Below are 21,912 nucleotides of genomic sequence, written 5' to 3' on the forward strand. Positions count from 1 at the left end.
GCTATCGCGGGCTTCTCCGCTCTTTTATAATGTTATTTAGTCTTGTCGGAGGGGGTGCCTGGCGACAAGGAGATTACCATATTTGGTAATAGTTTGGTGCGTTTCGGCAGTGCTAATAATATTCGCGATTATAACATCCCTCCCCCCCATAGGAAAAGAAAACAGAGTGCCTAGCGAGGTTTTCGCAATCTTATTCTATGTACATTTTTTCCTCGCTTACAATTATGGTTATAATCGTTTGTACTTATTATACTTTATTATACTTTATTATACATATTCGTGTTACAAAATTTGTTTTCCCGTATATAAATGTGGTTACAATCGTATACTATTTCTACCTTATGCGTATAAGTTGTGTCTGCGTGCAAGCGCAGGAATTGTGGGTACTATCGGTCTAGAACGTGTTCTTACATTTCGCTGGCTACTGCGTTCTTCTATGACTGGTGGGTCTCTTCTCTTTTTTATTTTTCTTATTATGAATACTGTCAGTATAATTACTATTACTATGGTTATTCCGCTCGGTGCTATTGTACATATTATGTTTTTATAAGGAGTTCGATCTATTTTCTAAATTCTGGTATGTTTGTGTTATTTTATTACTGAGTTCCGCTAATTCCTATGGATTTTGTATTATTTTGCTGGGTTTCACATTTCGTTTTTATTTTTAATTGCGTTTATGTATGTAACGGCCTTACGTTACGTGCGGGATAGTCTTAGCCGGTGTGGTCCGGGTTTCGTGTGTGAAATGAAAACCAGTGGTATAGGTGATAATAATGCGAAACTATATTCTACTTTCGAGGCTATTTACAATTATTTACAGGCGACGTTACGCCGTTGGCGCGTGGTCGCGTTTTTGCTCTCGTCGTGAGCCGTTGTTGTCGTCTCGCGATCAGCTGCGAGCGTCGGGCGCGCGAGCGGCCGGCGGGACGCGGTCGGAATTGTTTCCGGATACACTATTGTTCGTCGTTTGGATTTCGTTGTCTCATCGGCTTTAATCTGTTTATTTATCCTGGTCTTTCCTTGCTGGTTTAAAGGCGCTCGTTGTCGCCGTTATCTTACGCCCTGTATGCGTTCGCGATCGTAGGTGTTAGCGGCGTAGCGTGAGGAGGAAAAAGGATGCCTACGTCGCGTATCCACTTCGGTCGACGGAGCGAGGTACAGATCGGAAACCGACTTCGCGTATCCACTTCGGTCGGTAGAGCGGTATCGGAGAGGATGTCGACGTCGCGTATCCACTTCGGTCGACGGAGCGAGGTACAGATCGGAAACCGACTTCGCGTATCCACTTCGGTCGGTAGAGCGGTATCGGAGAGGATGTCGACGTCGCGTATCCACTTCGGTCGACGGAGCGAGGTACAGATCGGAAACCGACTTCGCGTATCCACTTCGGTCGGTAGAGCGGTATCGGAGAGGATGTCGACGTCGCGTATCCACTTCGGTCGACGGAGCGAGGTACAGATCGGAAACCGACTTCGCGTATCCACTTCGGTCGGTAGAGCGGTATCGGAGAGGATGTCGACGTCGCGTATCCACTTCGGTCGACGGAGCGAGGTACAGATCGGAAACCGACTTCGCGTATCCACTTCGGTCGGTAGAGCGGTATCGGAGAGGATGTCGACGTCGCGTATCCACTTCGGTCGACGGAATGTCTAGGATCTCTAGGACTTGCGAGTTCTGGTCGGTCGTGCATCTGAGAGGAGCTTCCCGATCAATCTTTCTCGATATCAATTTTCCGTCGGCTTTTATACAAAATTATAACAAACAGTTTCGACTGTTTGTTGACATTGCGGTTATTCCGCGCGCGGTTGTTCGGCGTTTTTGTTATTCTTTACTTCCGGGTGTCGTGACGCTTTCCGGATCGTCACATGTATTCTTGTTCTAATGTAATATTGTATTTCGGTATGTGTGTTTGTATTAAAGTGCTTCTTATGATATCTTGTGCTTGTAATATAATACCTTCAACTGTCAGTCTACATTGATCTCTAATGTTTATAATTCATGTTTTGTTAATATTTTTATAAAATATCTTTTTGCGACATTGAATGTGAGCAGTTTGCTCGCTACGGGTGGAATATAACCACGCATTTTTCTGTGTTAAAGCAATTATAAAGGTATGGTTAACTGAAATATATTTTGTATGGCAGTTTTTTATATTCCTTAATGTTGTATACATTTGAATTTCCCTCGGTGATTCTATATTAATTCTGAATATCGGATTTTTCTGCGGGCAAGTATATTGATTTTTAAATTTTATACGTTCTGTTAATTCGTTTTCATGTAATATTATATATGTGTTTGTCTCTTGACTAATTGCGATTTTGGTGTGCGTAATCTTGGTCAATGCAAAAATGTTATCGTGACTATGTACATGAAAAGGGTGTACGTGTATTATTTCATATGTAGGATAAGTTATAAGAGGTAAGTTTAAAATAGTAAAGATATTTTTATCTCTATAATATGCGCTAATTGTGCAGAATTTCTCTATTTCTACCCAGTTTTCTTTTCTAAGTGTAAACGGGAAGTGTGTGCCTTTTGGTATGTGAATTGATATCTCCTGTAATTGGGATACGATGCTGTCTATTGGTGTTTATCTTGTTGGTAAGTTCCCTGATTTTATTCTATCTAGATAGTTGATTATGTCCTGATCGCATATTAGGTCGTCAAATAAAGCGTTGAGTAAAGTGTTTATCTATTTGCTGCCTTAGTGCGAGTCCGGCTTTGCCCGTATAGAGCTGCGTTATGCTATTCCATATTATTTTTTCATTAGTGTCTAATGTTTTTTCGAGGTTGTCTAGGTAGTGGACTGTTGTATTAATAATTTTTAATTGATTCGTTACCGCGTGTTGCAAAGTTTCTTGTTTATTTTCTAATAGATTTAATTGTTCGTTTATCGTTTTCTCATCGTTTGCGTCCATTACACCGAAAAGTGATTTCGCTATTGTACCTATTCCGTCTATTATTCCTCGTTTTGCGTACGTCGGAGTTTTGTATATGCTATGTATTAGTTCCGTTATGTTCTGTATACGATCTAGATTTTCTGTACTACTTCACGTAAGTTATCGCACATTTGCCATATGGTGCTTGTCTTTTTTTGTTGGTTACAAATTCTTTCTGTACTGTCAAGGTACAGAAAGAATTTGTAACGTATTTGGTAACGTCGAATGTCTATTGTATGTATATCCATTTTGATCACCGTTTTCCATGTTAAAGCTATTTGGTGTAGTTGTCTTTGAGTATCGTAATATATATCCGGTGTATGTGTGAATTCGTTGATTTCGGGATTTCTGTATGCAACCCATTTGTCCTGAGGCTAGCACTTCTTATCAGGCTGAATGCCCTGTAAGTATTAGGTGCGCAACTAAGTTCTCGCTGTTTTTTTTATGGAAATGCAACTTTATTGTGAAAAAATGGTTACAAATGAATCATTCAAAGTATTGCCCATCGCTAGTTACAACTTTTTCCCATCTTTCTAGCAGAGCTCGAATACCGTTACGGTAAAAGCGTTCATCTTGTGAGGCTATCCACGAATCAAGCCATTTTTTGATGTCTTCATATGAGCGGAACTGCTGATCAGCCAGACCATGTGCCATCGAACGGAACAAGTAATAAACGGACGGCGCAATATCTGGGGAATATGGCGGGTGGGGTAGGACTTCCCATTTGAGCGTTTCCAAGTAGGTTTTAACGGGTTTGGCAACATGAGACCGAGCGTTGTCATGCAGTAGAATCACTTTTTCGTGCCTCTGCTCGTATTGTAGCCGTTTCTCGCGCAGTGCTCGGCTCAATTGCATCAATTGAATTCGATACCGTTTCCCAGTGATGGTTTCGTTCGGTTTCAACAGCTCATAATAAATAATACCGACCTGGTCCCACCAAATACACAGCATAACCTTTGCAGCGTGAATATTCGGCCGAGCCGACGACGTAGAAGCATGACCGGGCAGTCCCCATGACTTTCTTTTCTTTGGGTTGCTGTAATGAATCCATTTTTCATCACCCGTCACGATGCGATGAAGAAAACCCTTCCTTTTTTGCCGCTGGAGCAGTTGTTCACAGGCGAAAAAACGACGCTCAACGTCCCTTGGCTTCAAATCATAAGGAACCCAAGTTCCTTGCTTTTGAATCATTCCCAACGCATGCAATCGCTTGGAAATGGCTTGGCGGGTAACTCCTAATGCTGAAGCAAGCTGTTCTTGCGTTTGGCACGGATCCTCATCGAGCAATGCCTCCAATTCAGCGTCTTCGAAGGTTTTTGGCCTTCCTTCACGCGGACGGTCGTCAACATCGAAATCACCGTCTTTGAAGCGACGAAACCAATCACGGCACGTTGTTTCACTTAGAGCAGCATCTCCGTAAACTGTTGGGAGCTCTCGATGCGCTTCAGCCGTCATTTTCTTCGAATGAAATAAGAAAATCAACACTTCCCGCAAATGACGATTATTTAGCACAAAATCAGACATTTTCACACAACCAAAAGTATATGACGCCAAAACAAAATCACTAACGTGTAAAAGCGGTTTGTTTACCATATGTCTAAGCTTGGTTCATGACGTTTTGGATATGTCAAAATCGACCAGCACTTACTGCTGGAGCCATTTATTGACAAACAGCGGGAACTTAGTTGCGCATCTAATATATTGGATCAGGTGTTTAGGTAAATTTGATATCCTTTTTCCTTTTCTTATCGCGTTTCGCATGGGATAAAACTGCCTCCTTCTTTTACTCTAAGCTGTTTGTTTGCTTGTATGTGTGTTTGCCAGTGGCTACTTTTTAGTTGCGTTCAGCGCGTCACTAAGTGTAACATGCCTGCCAGGATTTCCTGTCTCGTGTGTTCCGCAGTAGCGTTTTTTTTTCTTTTCTTAAAGTTTATGTATTTTTCGTTTACGTATGGTTTTGGTTTGGTGTTTTTACGTTTTTTCTTTTATTTATTTATTTAGTGAGACTGTACGGCTTATTCTGGCTTCTTCTTACTTTCTGATCATCTCCAGTCCCCCGATGTTGCGCCTGTAATATTATACGGTGCGGAGGCGCGTCGTCCTCCTACCGGTCATGGGGATGGAGGTACAGTTGGGGAAGAATTGCGGCCCTTGCCCCAGATGGGGGCTTCTCGTTCTATTCTTCGGGCCCGAATGTTACGTGGCCATGGCAGAAGTACGCGGCATTCTTAGGTGAGTTTACCGTTTTATAATTTTAGTTCTCTAGATATAGTTTTAGCTGGTTCGCGTGTACGCGAAGTGTTCGTTGGCCACGTTTTATCGTGTAATTTTCGTTAGAGTGTTTTTCCATTATTTCGTAGGATCCTATCCACATGGAGTCTAGTTTCTTCGATCTTCCTGTTCGTACTGTCTCGTCATGTAATAATACTTGATCGCCTATTTCGAGCACAGTTTTTTTCGTGTTTTTGTTGTAATATGTTTTACTTTTTATTTTTTCCTTTTTTTACATGTTCTCGAGCTATTTGGTTAGTTGCTCGGAGTCGTTGTTTTACTTCTTGTGCATAATCCTCAATACTATACGTAGTTTTTGGTGGTACTAGTATAGCTGATGGTAAGTTTGCCTGGTGTCTGTACACCAGTTCAAACGGTGTATAATTAGTTGTAGTGTGAGGAGTTGTGTTATACGTAAAAATTGCGTATGAGATCCATTCGTCCCAGTCTGTTTGGTCATTATTAATATAATGTCGAAGGCACTCTGCTAGTGTTTGATGTGATCTTTCTAGTGCTCCGTTGCTGTGTGGATGGTAAGCTGTAGTTTGGATTTTCTCTATTTTTAATAGTTTACATACCGATTTGAATATTTTGCTAAGGAAATTTGTTCCTTGATCTGTTAATATTTTTTCTGGTATTCTGTATTCTAGTACTATATTTTCCGTGAATACTTTTGCGACGGTGGTCGCGTCTTGATTTGATATTGGAATAGCTTTACTGAATTTTGTTAAATTATCTTGGAATATTAGGATTTATCTATTTCCTTTTGTTGTTATGAGAGGTTCTACTATATCTAACACACATTTCTCGAACGGTTTAGTAGGCGTGTCTGTGATAATCATTGGCGCTTTTCTCTGGAGGCTTAGTTTATTCTTTTGGCATAGCTCGCATTTCTTTATATATTTTGTTACATCTTTTGTTATTCCTCTCCAGTTGTGGTTTAGGCGTTTTCTATTTAACATACGGTCAATAATGGTGCACTCCACTGACTATTGCTGGCTCTTATTATTTTGTTATCGAGCATTTCTCGTATTTATTTGTCTACCTTTTTTTTATGCTGCTCTGGTAGGCGATATGGTCGCACGTTTACCGGCGCGGCGTCACTTCGCGTGGTAATTTGATACTTTACGACCGCAGTATGCGTAAGGCTGTCTTCTTCGAGGAAGAATATGTCATTGTATTCCTCGCGTATTATTTTTTTCTCTTCTATATTTAGATGCTCCAACCTTAATTTCTGATTCAGTATTTCCGTCCGCGCTAGCAATTTATTATTTTGGTTTGTAGTGAGTACGTTTATCTCTGCGGTGTCGTATTCCGGAGTGTCCTCTAATATTACGTAAGGTATGGTTATCTCGACAATGTTGTCGGTAGTATTGTTTACTGTGGCAGGACATGTATAATTGTCACGTTCTATTAGGCAATTTCCAACAAAAATTCCCTGTGAAATTTCTTCCGCTGGGATTATTCCCACTTGATTTATGTTCACCGCGGCGCGTATTATTACTTCGCTGCGCGCGGGGAGATTGTATATTTGATGTGGTATTAGCGATAGACTTTGTCCGGACACCGTAATTGTTTTTGTTTTATAGTCGAATGTAGCACGGTGTTCGCGGAGGAAGTCTATTCCTAAGATCCCCTCATATTCGATTGGAAAATCATCTTGTACAATGAATAGTTCCAATTTTCGGCGCTGTTTTCCTACATTGACTGTGATTATTTTTCTTATAGTATAGGTTTTATGTCCGGTGATACTAGTTAGTATCAATTTTTCTGCGGTCATGGGGGTATCATCGTCTAATATTCGTATTTTTACGAAGACTAATGGCGGATCCCGTGTCAACGAGAAAAGGTATTCTCTTTTGCTTTGTCTCCTTTATCGGCAAGATTACTAGGTTAAATCCGTCCTCTATCCCGCATCAGTAGTGCTAGCTCTCTCTGTCTCCGGTTCCACAGTGTTGTTGGTAGAACGTCCTTTTAAGTGTTGAGTGGGTTTTTAGGCTTGTCTCCGTTTCGTCTTATGGTCCCAGGTTTTTTTTTTTCAGTAGGCTTGTTGTCTAAATGTATTTACGGAATAGTGGCTTCCTCTCGGTCGTGTAACGTCTCGCCTTTTCTTGAGATAGCCGGTAGCGTTTATCAGTGGACGTATCTCTGTCGTCCACTAGCTGATTCCGACGATTTCTCGTTTGCACTTTCCTTTTCGTCACTTACACCACCGTTGTCTAACCCGTATTGCACTTTTTGTTCACAGGTAGCACCCAGGGCCCGGCGGACACCGATTCCACCGCTGCCATCAATTTTGTCGTGCCCCGTTTGCTAGGGCGCGAGTAAGAGAGTTCGAGATCGCTGTTGCGGGCGCGGCAGGGTGCGTGGTGGTGGGACAATTTGTTAGAAAATAATGTAGTCACACTTTTCGTATAAAAAAGGCTTTATTATAATCCGTACTGACGTGTTTTATTATAACTCCCGAAATCTTAGTGTTACACGCGAGAGGTGCGACAGGTACGCACGTCGCGGGCGAAAGACCGAGGTATTATAAGCTATCGCGGGCGGTCTTCTCCGCTCTTTTATAATGTTGTTTAGTCTTGTCGGAGGGGGTGCCTGGCGACAAGGAGATTACCATATTTGGTAATAGTTTGGTGCGTTTCGGCTCAAGATTCGAAATGCGGAATGTGCAAGGTGATGCTTAGCGCAGCACTTGCACATCCGCTTCCTTGTTGTAACGCAGTCGAAACGGTTCCTCATGAAGCGTTTCGGCAGCGCTAGTAATATTCGAAATTATAACAGACCATTCTGCCGGATAAGCACCGGATTCCAACTATTTCGATGGTAAATCCAATAATGCGTTTAACCAGTGAACTTTTGATAACGATCCGTTGTTATTGATGCAGGATGCTCATTATTAACTGATCGTAGTTCGCGCTGATTCTCGACTGATCGCGTCTTGTTGCAATATCGTCCGTGTTTATCGCGTTTTTCAGTCAGTTAGACGCGAATTTTGTGTACAAACGAACGTAGTCGCGCCTTCTCAACTGAGGCAGACGCGAGTGAAAAGCGAGGCAGTGTGCGATAAGTGAGTGAGAGGTTGCCGATGAAGTTGCGAGGCTGTCGACGGCTGCCAGAGAGGAACGACTGCCAGGGTGGTGAGCTTAAATACTTAATCTTACGGGTCTTATTAATTAAAATCAAGTGTACTCACGCCGAGAGGCTCGGCGTATGGGCAATTGCCGTCGCTTCTCGGCGGCAGCCGAATGATTAAATATTATCGGGAGGCAGAATGGTCATAAAATTCGGCCGCAAGACGACATTAGGGATGTCCGTGGAATCTCAGTCATCTCCCTCCGGTTAAGAAGTCACATAATCAACCGGTTAATTATATAGTAAATGTCGTGTCGTTGTAAGTTGTAATATTGCGTTGAGTGTTAGCGCGATTATCGTCACGTATTAATGTATAATGCAGAACAAAGAATATTCTAGAGTACAGAAATAAGTAGTTCTGCAGGCTCATTTTCTAAATTTTTATAACGAGGATTTAAAAACTGAACTATCTCTCAAGGAGCTGGAATTATATTATAATCCATATTTTTGCAATCGAGTACAAACCGTTTTCGCAGATCAGCTGATATTAAATGTTTTAATTTATGCATGCTTTCTGAGTCACAATCTGAGTCGGTATATGATAAATGAATGGATTGAATCCAATAAGACTCCGAATTATTGGATTTTCCATCGAAATAGGTGTATGAGAATTACTGCAAAGAACAATAATAGCTATTTGTAGAAGTTTTAAAACGACAATTAGCTCGCTTATGATTGTCCATTCGCGTTCTGTTATTTCCAGTTGCTCAGTAGTAGAGCGGGAAATAATATTTCTATTAGCTAAAACGTTTTTAACTGTTTTGAAACAAACGACTAAGCATAAAATATAAATTCCATCGCGTAGGGCAACTTTGAATTAGTTTTAAAACTGATAATCCATGTGCTTTTTATTGCTCTTTAAGTTGCTTGCTTTATAAGAATGAGGGAACAGAGATACGATTTTCTTAACAGTACAAAAAATATGATATATTTTGGGCTCATTTAAATCTTCTTTTATGCTAATTTGTATGAGCTGCACAGGATATTCCTGATTTTATTTCAGCATTGATATTTTTAAGAGCTCTAAACATATTTGCTGCATTATCGGTGATAACCGCCATTGCTTTGTCCGTCAATTTCCACTCATTTAAAATCGATTTAATTTTATTAACTAAGTTTGTACTTGTATGCGCTTTGTCCATCACCGTCGTAATTAAATTATAAGACTTTCCTTCCCATTTCTCATTTAAAAAATGAGCATTTACTGTGATATAAGAATCTTCCGATTTTGAGGTCCAGCAGTCGGTTGAGAAAAACACCGATAATGCAACATTTAATTCTGTTTCAATTTGCGAGCTTACATCATCATAAGCAAGCATTAATCTTTTTTTGAATGTTGCTTCACATAGCACTTTGTAATTTGGCTCGATTAATTTCATAAAGTCACGAAATCCGTTACTATTGATGAATGAAAGCGATAATTGGTTCGACACTACCAACCCCGAGGGAAACATTAATAAATAATAATAATAATAAAGAATGTTTATTCATCTCTCCGGAAATCCGACCGTTAGCATATCTAACAGCAAGCTCAGAGGCAAATAACAAGCGAGACTTACGATCACTAACAGCACGGGGATGTTCTGAGGACGTTCTGAGTAGATCGCAGTGCGTATATTGCGATCATCTCAGAATGTTCTCATATGTACTGCGATCGACTGAGTATGTTCTGAGTACGTCCCTATGTCTGGGGTAGCAGCTACTACAGAATTTCGCTGCGAATGTCGTGCGAACGTTCGCAGCGATGTCGGCAGTCTCAGAACGGAATGAAAACGGTTAGGTTTCAGTACATCACTATATTCCTTTTAGAAATATCATACTAAGAAATACTGAAAAATTATTAGTGATTAAATATTACCAATAATTCAGTAATTTTTTGACCAGTACTTAATTTCTGGTGAATACTGATAATAAAATCACTGTTAAATATTGATAGTAATGAAATACTGAGAATTATTATGCGAAGGTAAAAAAATGAGAAAATCATAATGTTTAGAAAAATATACTTATATATTTCTAATTTTCTCATTTCTCATAAACTACTAGATATCGATTGTCAACACATTCCAAACTTTCGTGAATTCTCCTGCGATAATTTCAATCCCAAGCAGTATACCACTACTGGTCACCATTCATGTCCTGACTCCGTTAAAGTGTTGTGCTTAACCTGACGATCGAGCGGCACGCGGCGATTCCCAATAACTCCAACGATATTCTTACGATTAACGCATATATAAGGTATCCTTATAGTATTCATAGTATATTATAACATATCTAGTAAACACCAAATAATAGTTACATAAATTTTACTTGTTATTCATTGGATAATTTGCTGATAGATATTGAAACAACGCAACATTCGATATGCGATGAATATTAATGTAAAGTAGTGAACCAGTGATAATTACTTTTATATTTTTAACAAAATGTTATAATGATTAATCCAAACAAAAAAAATTAAAAAATTCAAGAAAATTCAAATTAAACAAATCGAATTACTAAATTTTGAGAGAAACTTTTAAAAAATATTATTTAAAACAATAGTGTTGTCTCATCAAATGACATGGTTTCCTTGAACGAAATAAAAGTTTTATTTTCATTATTTTAAAAAATGATATTTTGTTTAAGAATATAATATTTTAATTAAATAAAAAAGAACCACAAAATTAAACAAGTACGAATATTAATTCTAAAGAGATTATTTTCTCCGAAAAAACGGTATAATCTTAATAGCACGGGGACGTTCTGAGGACGTTCTGAGTAGATCGCAATGCGTATATTGCGTATATTATCATCTCAGAATGTTCTCATATGTACTGCGATCGAATAAGTACGTTCTGAGTAAATACGCGCGCGATACAAATGTATACGTATCATTTTAGTCAAACCTGAGAATGTACGCACGCGATAAAAAAGCGTACGTATTATTTCCGTATCCCTGAGTGAAATCTGAGAGAACATTCGCACGTGAAAAAAAACCGAATGATACTATAAGTGACGTTCTAGCGTTCAACTTAGTACGTCACAGATGATCACAGAACAATGAGTACGAAAATGGGATGATACGCAGTACGTCGCGTGCTATTAGGATACTTACGATATCCTTGCGTTTTATATTTTTACCCAAATTTTAAATCCAAACTCTCGGCAATCGTAATCTTGCATTACGTGTAGCTGTCAATTCCGTCGCGAATTTAGATCCGGATCCAATGTTTCAATTATTTGTATCTCATTTATCTCATGCATCTCATTGTATCTCATGACACGGATTTGAAGTGTCATATTTATCTGTTACTTCGATACTCGGGTACCCGGATAGTGTCAAATCCGTTTGAATACAGTAGTCCTAATAAGAACCCCACGACTCATAACTTGTTCATTCCTGTAATATGTAATGATTCCAAACCCTCTTTACTTTATATGTACGCATGTGTACGTACATGCGTGGGTATGTGTGTGTAGGTGCGTGCATGTTATTACATTAATGCTCAATATGCCCTATGTGCTCTATTTCGATCTACACATGTGACAAGGCGACATCTGTAGTGTCGAACAATCGATAACAGAACTTCTTGGAAAATTACTTTGATTGTATTTATAATGTGTTGATGTATATTTTCTGCCATTATGTTGGTTTTTTCTTATAAACAATATCTTTTACGTAGCCCTGCAAGATAAAATCAAATGGCGTGAAATTGATTGATTTAGCGATTTCAGACTATTGTACATATTCACGTCGATCAATCTATCAATTTCGAAATAAAACGTTAAAATAATTTTTTACTATTTATGCGTAAAGTAGAGATGTATCATTTTATTGAAATTACATTGTGCGTTTTATTTGCAAAAATCAATCTTCTAAAGAAGTGGCAAGTAATTCTACAGAAAATTCAAATATCTAACACTATTGAGCGCGTATGATTAAAAAAATAGACCAATAATTCTGTCTTCAAAAATTCCGCACCAAACCTTAAAGCTCTAGTAATGTTGGTGATCAATCTGTCGCGTCCAATGGGGATTTTCAACTGATCAATAATGACAAATTGTAACGGTTTAATATCAATAAAATGTAGCTTCATCACTAAAAAGAATTCTGGAAAAAAATTTGGTCATTTCTCTAATTGCTATATTCAGTGACAAAAACGCCATTGATTTATCATATCTTGCCCACTTAAGGGATATGTCCACAGTAAAATTTTCAAAAAAGAGAAAATTGTTTTTTTTTTTGTTTAAACGGTACTTTATTTTCGTAAAAATAAGTTGCAATTTGATTTATAGCGAAAAAAATTTTTTAACGAAGTTAGAGGGAACACTGTAAGATACGACACAGGGTCGTCAAGCGTATCGGTGCGCGCTGTGTCGCGAATTAAGTAAAAATGAACTGCTTATTTATTGTTTAGGGGGTTACCAAAAATAGTAACGAAAGTTTTAATTCAATTGTATAGAGCTCGGGTTTTAGGGCTATCGCACACAAATTGACATAACTGCATATGCATAGCATAAGACCGTATGTACCAATGAGCATCGAGTATTAAGTCGCCATATTGGTGTTCGATGCTTAATATTCGATGCTCATTGGTCCATACGATCTTATGCTATGCATATGCAGTTATATCAATTTGTGTGCGATAGCCCTTAGTCTCAGCCTTGCAAACCGCGCTATTTTTCTCACTCTGGAACAAAAAAATACGCAGATTTCAAACGCACGGCATTCCACCGTCACCTAGTACATCTTCCTCTTTCTATAGTAGAATATCATGTGTTGCAAATTTAAGCATACAGTTGGTGTAGAAAGTATTCGTACACCGATCAATTTTAAATTAAACATTGTATATTTATGTCAGTTATAAATTTTCTCAAGAAAATGATAAATAAATATTTTTGGGTGTTTGTAGAATAGATTTTGTGTAAAGAAAATTTTATTATCTTCAACGGTTGCAAAAATATTAAGAAAAACAAACAAATGTGCAGAAATTGACGCGGAGAAAGTATTCGTACATCTCTTATTTTTCCTACTTAAATCTGATTTTCTAAATGTAAATACAACATGACTTTCTAATTATAAGGAATAATAACAAAGCCTGTCAGTTTACGCAGAGTACTGGTAAAGTCAAGACAGAATTTTCATTGGGTCGCAAAGGTGTTGAAACAACAGAAGAGGAACGAAAAATTATTGTTAGGTTACATAATCAATGTAAAACGCTTAGAGAAATTGCCTGTATAATAAATAGATCAAGATCTACTGTTCAGAGTATTATTGATAGAGTTGGATTGCGAAAAACAATGCAAAATAGTAGAAGATCTGGACGTCCGCGAAAGGGGTGTATATCAGTTGGACACAGGGCAATTGGACACAGTCCAATCACAAGTCGCTGTTCCAAGGGACCCTACAAATGTCTCTAATCACACGGTGCTGTGATTGGCTGTGTCCAAATGCACCGTGTCCAAGTGCACCGCTCCCCCGCGAAAGATAAACGAGTACGATCGACGAATAATTATTCGTAAAGTTAAACAAAATCCACGTATAAGTGCGAAACAAATTGCTACAGAGCTTAAAAACAACAATGGCACAAATGTTTCTTCTAGTACAGTGCGTAATTACTTACGAAGTAGTGAATATCACGGTAGAGTTGCTCGTAAAAAGTATTTCGTGAGTGAAGTTAATCGTAAGAAGCGATTAGAATTCGTCAAGCAACACATTAACACTTCAATGGAATATTGGAACAAAGTAATTTTTACGAACGAAAGTAAATTCGAAATATTTGGCACCAAAAGACGTTTCAGAGTATGGAGAAAAAAAAATACAGAGTATAACAAAGAAAATTTACGACCCACAGTGAAGCACGGCGGAGGTTTTGTATTAGTTTGGGGCTGCATGAGTGCAGTTGGAGTGGGATCTCTACATTTCATTGACATAATTATGGATTATACCGTTTATATCGACATCTTAAAAAAGCACCTCCACTCTAGTGCAAACAAAATGGGTCTTAAAGATAATTTTATATTCACACATGATAACGATCCAAAGCATTCTGCACATAACGCTAGACTATGGATTTTATATAATACACCAAAATATTTGAAGACACCGCCACAATCACCAGATGTCAATCCCATAGAGCATCTATGGGATTATCTGCAAGAAAAAATTCGTACTCACGAAATAACATCAAAAGAAAGTTTGAAAGCCGCTCTGCTAGAAGAATGGAATAAAATACCGCCTACTATAACATCAAATTTAGTAAATTCAATACCACGAAGACTCGAATCTATTATAAAGGCGAAAGGAAATCCCACAAATTATTAAAACTTTAAATATGTAGTTTATTTTCATTTAGTTTATTAATTTTTGTGTCACTGTACGAATACTTTCTACGCGTCAATTTCTGCACATTTGTCTGTTTTTGTTAATACTTTTGTAAACGTTGAAGATAATAAAATTTTCTTTACACAAAATCTATTCTACAAACATCAAAAAATATTTATTTATCATTTTCTTGAGATAAAATTTATAATTGACATAAATATACAATGTTTAATTTAAAATTGATCGATGTACGAATATTTTCTACACCAACTGTACCTAATTAATGCTCAATCTCGCGGATATTAATTTGTTGATTCATGTAAACCATAAGAAATTAAAAGTTCGTTTATCTTCTTCATTTTGCCGTCGCAGCGTCGTCGCAGCCAATATTTTTCTTTATCGAATATTTTTTTCTATGAAAGGAATAGCAGAAATGTCAGGGTAATGAACATTAGAATAACGATACAAGAGGCTTGTCGATAATAAACATTCCACTAAAATTATGTGACGATACAACTCGGCATCATCACTACAACTGGCTCGACCGAACACCAGTCGGGCCGTGCACCGGCGCGTTTCGCCACCTTAAACGCCGCAAGGTCAAACGATAACGTGTAAAGATGTAAATAACGCGACAGCGATTAAGCGACGTGATCAATCGAGAGCGCGCGCCGCTGTCACGCGACGATCACGTGCGTAAAGAGCGGATTAAGACAAAGCAGATCCGACTATATAATCAGCGGCTCCGAGATAATTGAGACCAGACCTATCCGAACCGTCTACCGAACTCGATGCTGTACAGCGGAGAGGATTACGACCGACTAGTTTCTGTCATCCGCACCTACCTAGTTTCCTATCCTCGCGAGCAAGGACCAAAGCCTGTACGTTAGCTGCGTTTTGTTGATCTTTATCGACTCTTGCTCGCATCTCGTCGACTCCACGAACAAGGACCGAAGCCAGTACGTTAGCTGTGCTCTATCAAGCTTTCTCGACCCTTGTTCATAACCTCTCGACGATTGAGACCGAGAGCGAATACGCCGACATCTCGACTACTCACTCCCAATCTTGACACCTGCGAAGCGGGTGTACTAACGAGTACGTCTCCACCGCGAGCGCGAAGACAGCGTGCCGTGCTGCGACACGGGCACATCACCGCCGACACCGTGCGATTCCCGCGACCGGCCGCTCTACCGAAGCGCGAATCACGAACGCCGTGTCGTGCCCGTGTTGCCAGGACATGAAAAGAGTTCGAGATCGGTGATGCGGGCGCGGCAGGGTGTGTGGCGGTGGATAAAAAGTAGTGAGACTTTAGGACTACCTCTTGTAGTTTTTAAATATAAAAAGGTTTATTCAATAAGTACACTTGTACGTGTTTTACTTACTACTCCCGTACTTATGATTAATGTGCGAACCGCGCGGAAGTCGCGTATGACGCGTATGTTACGGCGAGAGACCGAGATGTTAAGTCTTCTCCGCTCTTTTATAATATTGTTTTAGGTTTGTCGGAGGGGGTGCCTGGCGACAAGCACATTACCATATTTGGTAATGGTGTGATGCATTTTGTTTGTGACGCTGGTGTCACCTTGTAAGGAAGGCTCGTTCGCCAAGGCGGATGTAATAATGAGGACTCTCTTTGTTATAACAAATGCCGTTTATTGTTGTCTCAGATGAAATTAGCTGTGAGGCGGGCGATAGGCGATACGCGCGATATAATAATCGATGCACTTGTTCCAAGGCGTGTCTCGGTATCTTACACTTTGCTCTACGTTAAGAAGGTCTCGCTGCTAATACCGAAAAAAAGGTATCTGGCTAGCAAACGAGACTTCTATTGCGGTATTGGTCGCGCCTATTCAACCGAAAGAAAACAACAAGCCTTTCGGGAAGCGGATTTCGGTAATTTATCGTGGCGAGACAAAGACGATATCCAACGATAACCACGTTGTTTTTTCTCGCGTCGCGTGACTCGTTCTCACACGGCACGAAGAAATATTATTGTTGATATCAACATCGCGGTTCGTACAGAAGAGATATACGCGTGTTTTGAACGGTATCGATGTGCGATTGCTTTGTTGTCCTGGAGAATATTTACTTGACGATGATTCCGAAACATACCGCCCGTCTCGAATGCTAGCATTCGAAATAGTTAGCCTGAAAGTACGCGGAATACAATCACGATATAACGACGCAAAAAAAAAAAAAGAAAAGAAAAGAGTTTGGCTACTAAATACAGAAATCGTGACACAATACGAAGAGAAAAAAAAAAATTAAAATTAAGGCTTACGATATCGATGATGTCCGTTATTCTAAACGGACATTCCGCCCGCCGTGACGGAATCCTTCGAATCCTCGGTATTAATCGTGACAGGTAGAAAACAGTTTCGCTATCGGTCGCTTATATTCCGAACAACTCGTTCTTACTGTTACGACGCGAGTTAAATTGTCCTCGCCGGGATGACAAGCGATAATTCGGCTAAGTGCCCATTGGCTCGGTGGAGCCGAAGGGTTACGCACGAGGACGATTTGGCCAACTTTGGCTAGTCGCTGGACGACGCGCCATTTTGGGCGTTGTTGAAGGGTATGCAAGTAATCGCTCGACCATGACTTCCAAAAACTTTCGGTGATTCGTTGGACCATTTGCCAACGCGACAGTCGGTTTTCGTTCAAATCAAGCACGCTTGGTTCAGCGGGAGCGATAAGAGAAGTTCCAATTAAAAAATGACCGGGAGTCAGAGCGTGATAATCGTCGAAATTTTCAGAAACGGGAGCGATCGGACGCGAATTAAGGCACGCTTCGACTCGACAAAGGAGCGTCGACATCTCCTCGAAAGTTAGCGTGTGGAGGCCGATGCATCGTTTTAAATGATGCTTAACACTTTTAACGCCGGCCTCCCACAGGCTACCGAAGTGAGGCGACGCAGGGGGTAGAAAGTGCCACGCGGTTCCGTCGTGAGCGAGTCGGCTGCGGAAGTTAGGATCGCGTATTGCTGCAGCATGGGCCTTTGAAAGTTGACGATCAGCGCCGTGAAATGTGGTTCCGTTGTCAGAATACATGGACGTCGGTAGTCCTCGACGAGAGACAAATCGTTGATATGCTGCGATAAAGGTAGGAGAGGTGTAGTCGCTGACGAGCTCTAAGTGCAGAGCTTTGGTCGTGAGGCATACGAACAACGCAATATAGGCCTTTTGCGATTTATGGCCTCGACCAGGCGCTGTGCGGACAACGATCGGACCTGCATAATCGACGCCGGTATGGATAAAGGCGCGAACGGTGCGGTTGACTCTTGCAGCCGGAAGGTTACCCATGAGTTCGACGGGCACGGCGGCGCGTTCACGCGTGCATGGTATACACTTGTAAAGGACGGATCGAACAGTGGCGCGAGCCCGGAGAATCCAAAATTCGTTCCGCAATGACGTGAGCGTTAATTGTGAACCGGCGTGCAACGTTCTCAGATGATGATGCTGGATAATAAGCACCAACAGCGGATGCGCGCGTAATATGATGGGATTCTTCATCGCTTCTGGTAAGCAAGCTCGACGGAGCCTTCCTCGAATTCGAATGAGTCCGTGTTCGTCCATATACGGATTAAGAACAGACAGCGGACTGCTCTTCGGCACCGATCGCTTCTGGCTAAGAGCAACGATCTCGTCACGGAACATGTCTGATTGCATGACTTTGAGCCAGTAACATTTTGCCTTCTGAATTTCGTCGGGAAGCAAAGTCGCGGAGGTCTGTGGTGGGTGTGTAGAGCGTCGGATTCGACTGAGAAATCGGTACAGGTAAGCGGTAATGCGTAGCAGTTGTGGCCACGAAGAGTAACGCGACGCGAGATCCCAATTGCACGTAGCATGCAAGACATATTTCGATGGTTCCGGGCGTTGTTCGAGCGGAACATCAGCGGATATCGGAGGGCACGAGTTCGGCCAAGAGTCGGAAGAGTGGTGTAGCCATGGAGGGCCTGACCACCATAAGGCATGATTTTCTAACAGATCAGGAGCGAGACCGCGTGACGCGCAGTCCGCGGGATTGGTGTGCGTCGGAACGTGTCGCCATGAGACTCCAGGGAGGAGAGACTGCACAGCCGAAACACGATTAGCGACAAAGGTTTTCCATCGATAAGGGGATTGATTGAGCCAGGCGAGGGTGATGGTGGAGTCCGTCCAGCAGTGGCACTCGAGATTCGGGAGTTGGAGCGCTGCTCGTGCGAAATGCATCAAGCGCGCGAGGAGCAACGCAGCGGATAACTCCAATCGTGGGATGCTTATCGTTTTAAGAGGAGCCACTTTTGATTTGGCAGCGAGAAGAGAGACGGTGATTAAGCCGTCTACGTTGACGGTGCGCAGATATACGGTCGCTGCGAAGGCTGCAGTTGAGGCGTCGGAAAACCCATGAAGGGCACAATGTAGCGTATGAGAGCCGTAAGTTGTCCAGCGCGGAATGCTAATGGCGTTGAGACATGGAAGTCGTTGATGGTAATCAGACCAGTAGTCAAGAAGTTGGCTGGGAATTTCATCATCCCACTGACATTGGAGAGACCACAATTGCTGCATAAAAATTTTTGCGGTAATACTGATGGGAGTAGCCCATCCTAAGGGATCGAAAAACTTGGCGATGGTCGACAAAATGGTTCGTTTTGTGCGGCCAGGCGTGTTCGGTACGGTTACGCGGAATTGAAAGATATCTAGCTTTGGATTCCAAAGTATGCCTAAAATCTTGAGATGCTCGTCGTCTTGAAGCACCTTGTGCGTAGCTAATCCATGATCCGCGGGATCGAGATCGGACAATAACGAGGGGGCGTTGCTTGCCCACTTGCGAAGGCGAAAGCCTCCTTTCTTTAATAATTCTATTAAGTGGTCGCGGGTCTGACGAGCAAGAATATGGTCATCTGCGCCGAAAACACAATCGTCAACATACGTTTGATGACGTAAGACGGGAACAGCGAGCGGAAATTCGGCCCCGTCATCTTCGACGAGCTGAGCTAGAACTCGAAGGGCTAAGTATGGAGCGGCTGCTGTACCATAGGTAACGGTGAGGAGACGGTAATCCGTTATGGGTTCACCTGGGGTTATTTGCCACACAATACGTTGGTAGTCGATATCTCGGGAATCAACTAGGATTTGCCGATACATCTTTGCGATGTCAGCGGCAAATACGTAGCGATATTGACGCCACTGCATTAAGACAGAGGCTAAATCCTTTTGAAGCTTAGGACCGACTAGCATATGGTCGTTCAACGACGTCCCGTTTGACGTGCGACATGACGCATTGAAGACTACTCGTAAGCGGGTTGTTGCACTGCTGTCACGTAAGACAGCGTGATGCGGAATATAACAAGTTTGCCCTGGGTTGACAATTTCTGTCGGTGGGCATTTACTCATGTGACCGAGGGTTTCGTACTCTGCGAGAAATTCGCGGTACTCGGAAGCGTTGAGTGGGTCTTGACTTAGGCGTTGTTCCAAGCGTCGGAAGCTTGAAACAGCAATCGAACGCGATTCGCCGATCGAGATTGGTGGCTCGGTTTTAAAAGGCAATCGAACTATATAGCGTCCTTCCGGTGTACGAGAATGAGTAGCTTTAAAGTGCTCGTCGCACTAGTGTTCCTCAGGGCTCCATGGAGCTTGCTGAGGCACTTCCTCAATTTCCCAGAAGCGACGGAGATCGCAATCGAGATTTTCAAAAACGACTCCATGATGCGCGAGAACGGAGACTGAGTTGGAATGCGGCACCGAAGCTATCGGTCCAGACAGGATCCAGCCGAGAGTGGTATTTTGCGCGGTAGGCTCATGTTCGGAACCCTTTCGCACACCGTCGAGAACGAGCTTGCCGAAGAGATCGGCACCGATAATGAGATCGATTGGATCCGAACTCATGGGATCATGATCCGCAAGTTCGAGTCCTGCGACGTGTTTCCAATTATACGCGATCTCGACTCGATTCGGTAAATACTTCGTTAGAGATGGAAGTATAAAGGCGGTAGTGATATAAGCAGGTCCGTCGCGACACGCCGGAGTAATGGTCATTTGGGTCGCATGACGCACGACAGATCGCATTTCGCTAATACCGGTGAGAGAAACAAAGCGATTAATTCTTGCGAGGCGTAGTCGTTGCGCAAGTGACTCCGAGATGAATGTAGAGACGGATCCTTGATCAAGAAGCGCGCGCGCGGTAACGAAACGGTTTTGCGGCGAATAAACTCGCACGCGTGCTGTCGCGAGTAAAATGTTGGAGCTTGGCGCTACGGTTTTCGACAATAAATGTGTAGCGACAGCGTTGACGCTCTCGCTATTCGAAGGTGCGGATGTCGACGGCATCGGAGCATCGACCGGTCGAGCAGAATTGTCGAAATGCAGCAACGTGTGATGCAGTTTGCCACACTGCCGACAAGTGCGAAGACTCGTACAATCTTTGACGGAATGCTTTGCAGCAAAACAGTTGATACAGCGTTTCTGATTTTTAATAAATTCAAACCGTTGGGATGGAGTTTGCTTTAGGAACTTAGAACATTGATACAGCAAATGGTTCGCGTTGCATAATGCGCATGAAAACGGAGTGGTAGTCGCGGTGTGCAAGGCGAAAGTTCTCTTCTTGGAGGTCGGCGGTGACTTCTCCGATGCGTTCGCGGGTGCAATCGCGTCGAACGCGCGAATGCGCGATGCAAGGAACTGATCAATTTCGCGATAACGCGGATAATCTACGGTATCGTCGAGTTTAAGTTCCCAAGCTTTTCGCGATGACTTGTCGAGTTTTTGTGACACGAAAAACACAAGCCAATCATCCCAATGTTCGGTAGCGCGACCGAGGTTGCTTAGAGCTTGTATCGCTTTATTTGTTTGATCGCGAAGCGTGCGTAAATCTTTGGAAGTCTCTGTCGTGAGCGACGGTAAATTGAAGAGCGAGTTTAAATGTATCGTGATAAGGCGACGTTTCTTGTCGTACCGGGAAACGAGAATATTCCACGCTATATTGAAATTATTATTCGTTACTGCGAGGTGGTCTAGAGCGTTACTTGCATTCCTCTTTACACAGGAACATATTAGGACCTTAACTTAGTTTCCGCCCAAAAAATACTGAGAAAAAGCATTTATTGTAAAAAATTTATTTAAATTATTTCAATGAAAGTATTTTCCATCACTTTCTACAACTTTTTGCCATCTTTCTGGCAACTGGGCGATACCATCTCGATAAAACGATGTTTGTTTCGAAGCAATCCATTCGTCCACCCATTCTCGCACTTCTTCAACATTTCGGAAGCGTGTACCACTCAA

At 41.7% G+C, this 21,912-nt stretch overlaps 1 protein-coding gene across 1 annotated transcript; it reads right to left on the minus strand.

Annotated features, from left to right (window-relative positions):
• Positions 1-17,001: 17,001 nt before the first annotated feature.
• On the minus strand, positions 17,002-20,025 carry LOC116846734. Its single transcript, XM_032820956.1, has one exon. The coding sequence runs from the start codon at positions 20,023-20,025 to the stop codon at positions 17,002-17,004; it is 3,024 nt and encodes a 1,007-aa protein (XP_032676847.1).
• Positions 20,026-21,912: the final 1,887 nt, after the last annotated feature.

Source organism: Odontomachus brunneus, unplaced genomic scaffold (assembly GCF_010583005.1).
Source record: "Odontomachus brunneus isolate Ranch 3 - 2012 unplaced genomic scaffold, Obru_v1 Obru_scaffold_068, whole genome shotgun sequence".
Lineage (NCBI taxonomy): Eukaryota > Metazoa > Arthropoda > Insecta > Hymenoptera > Formicidae > Odontomachus > Odontomachus brunneus.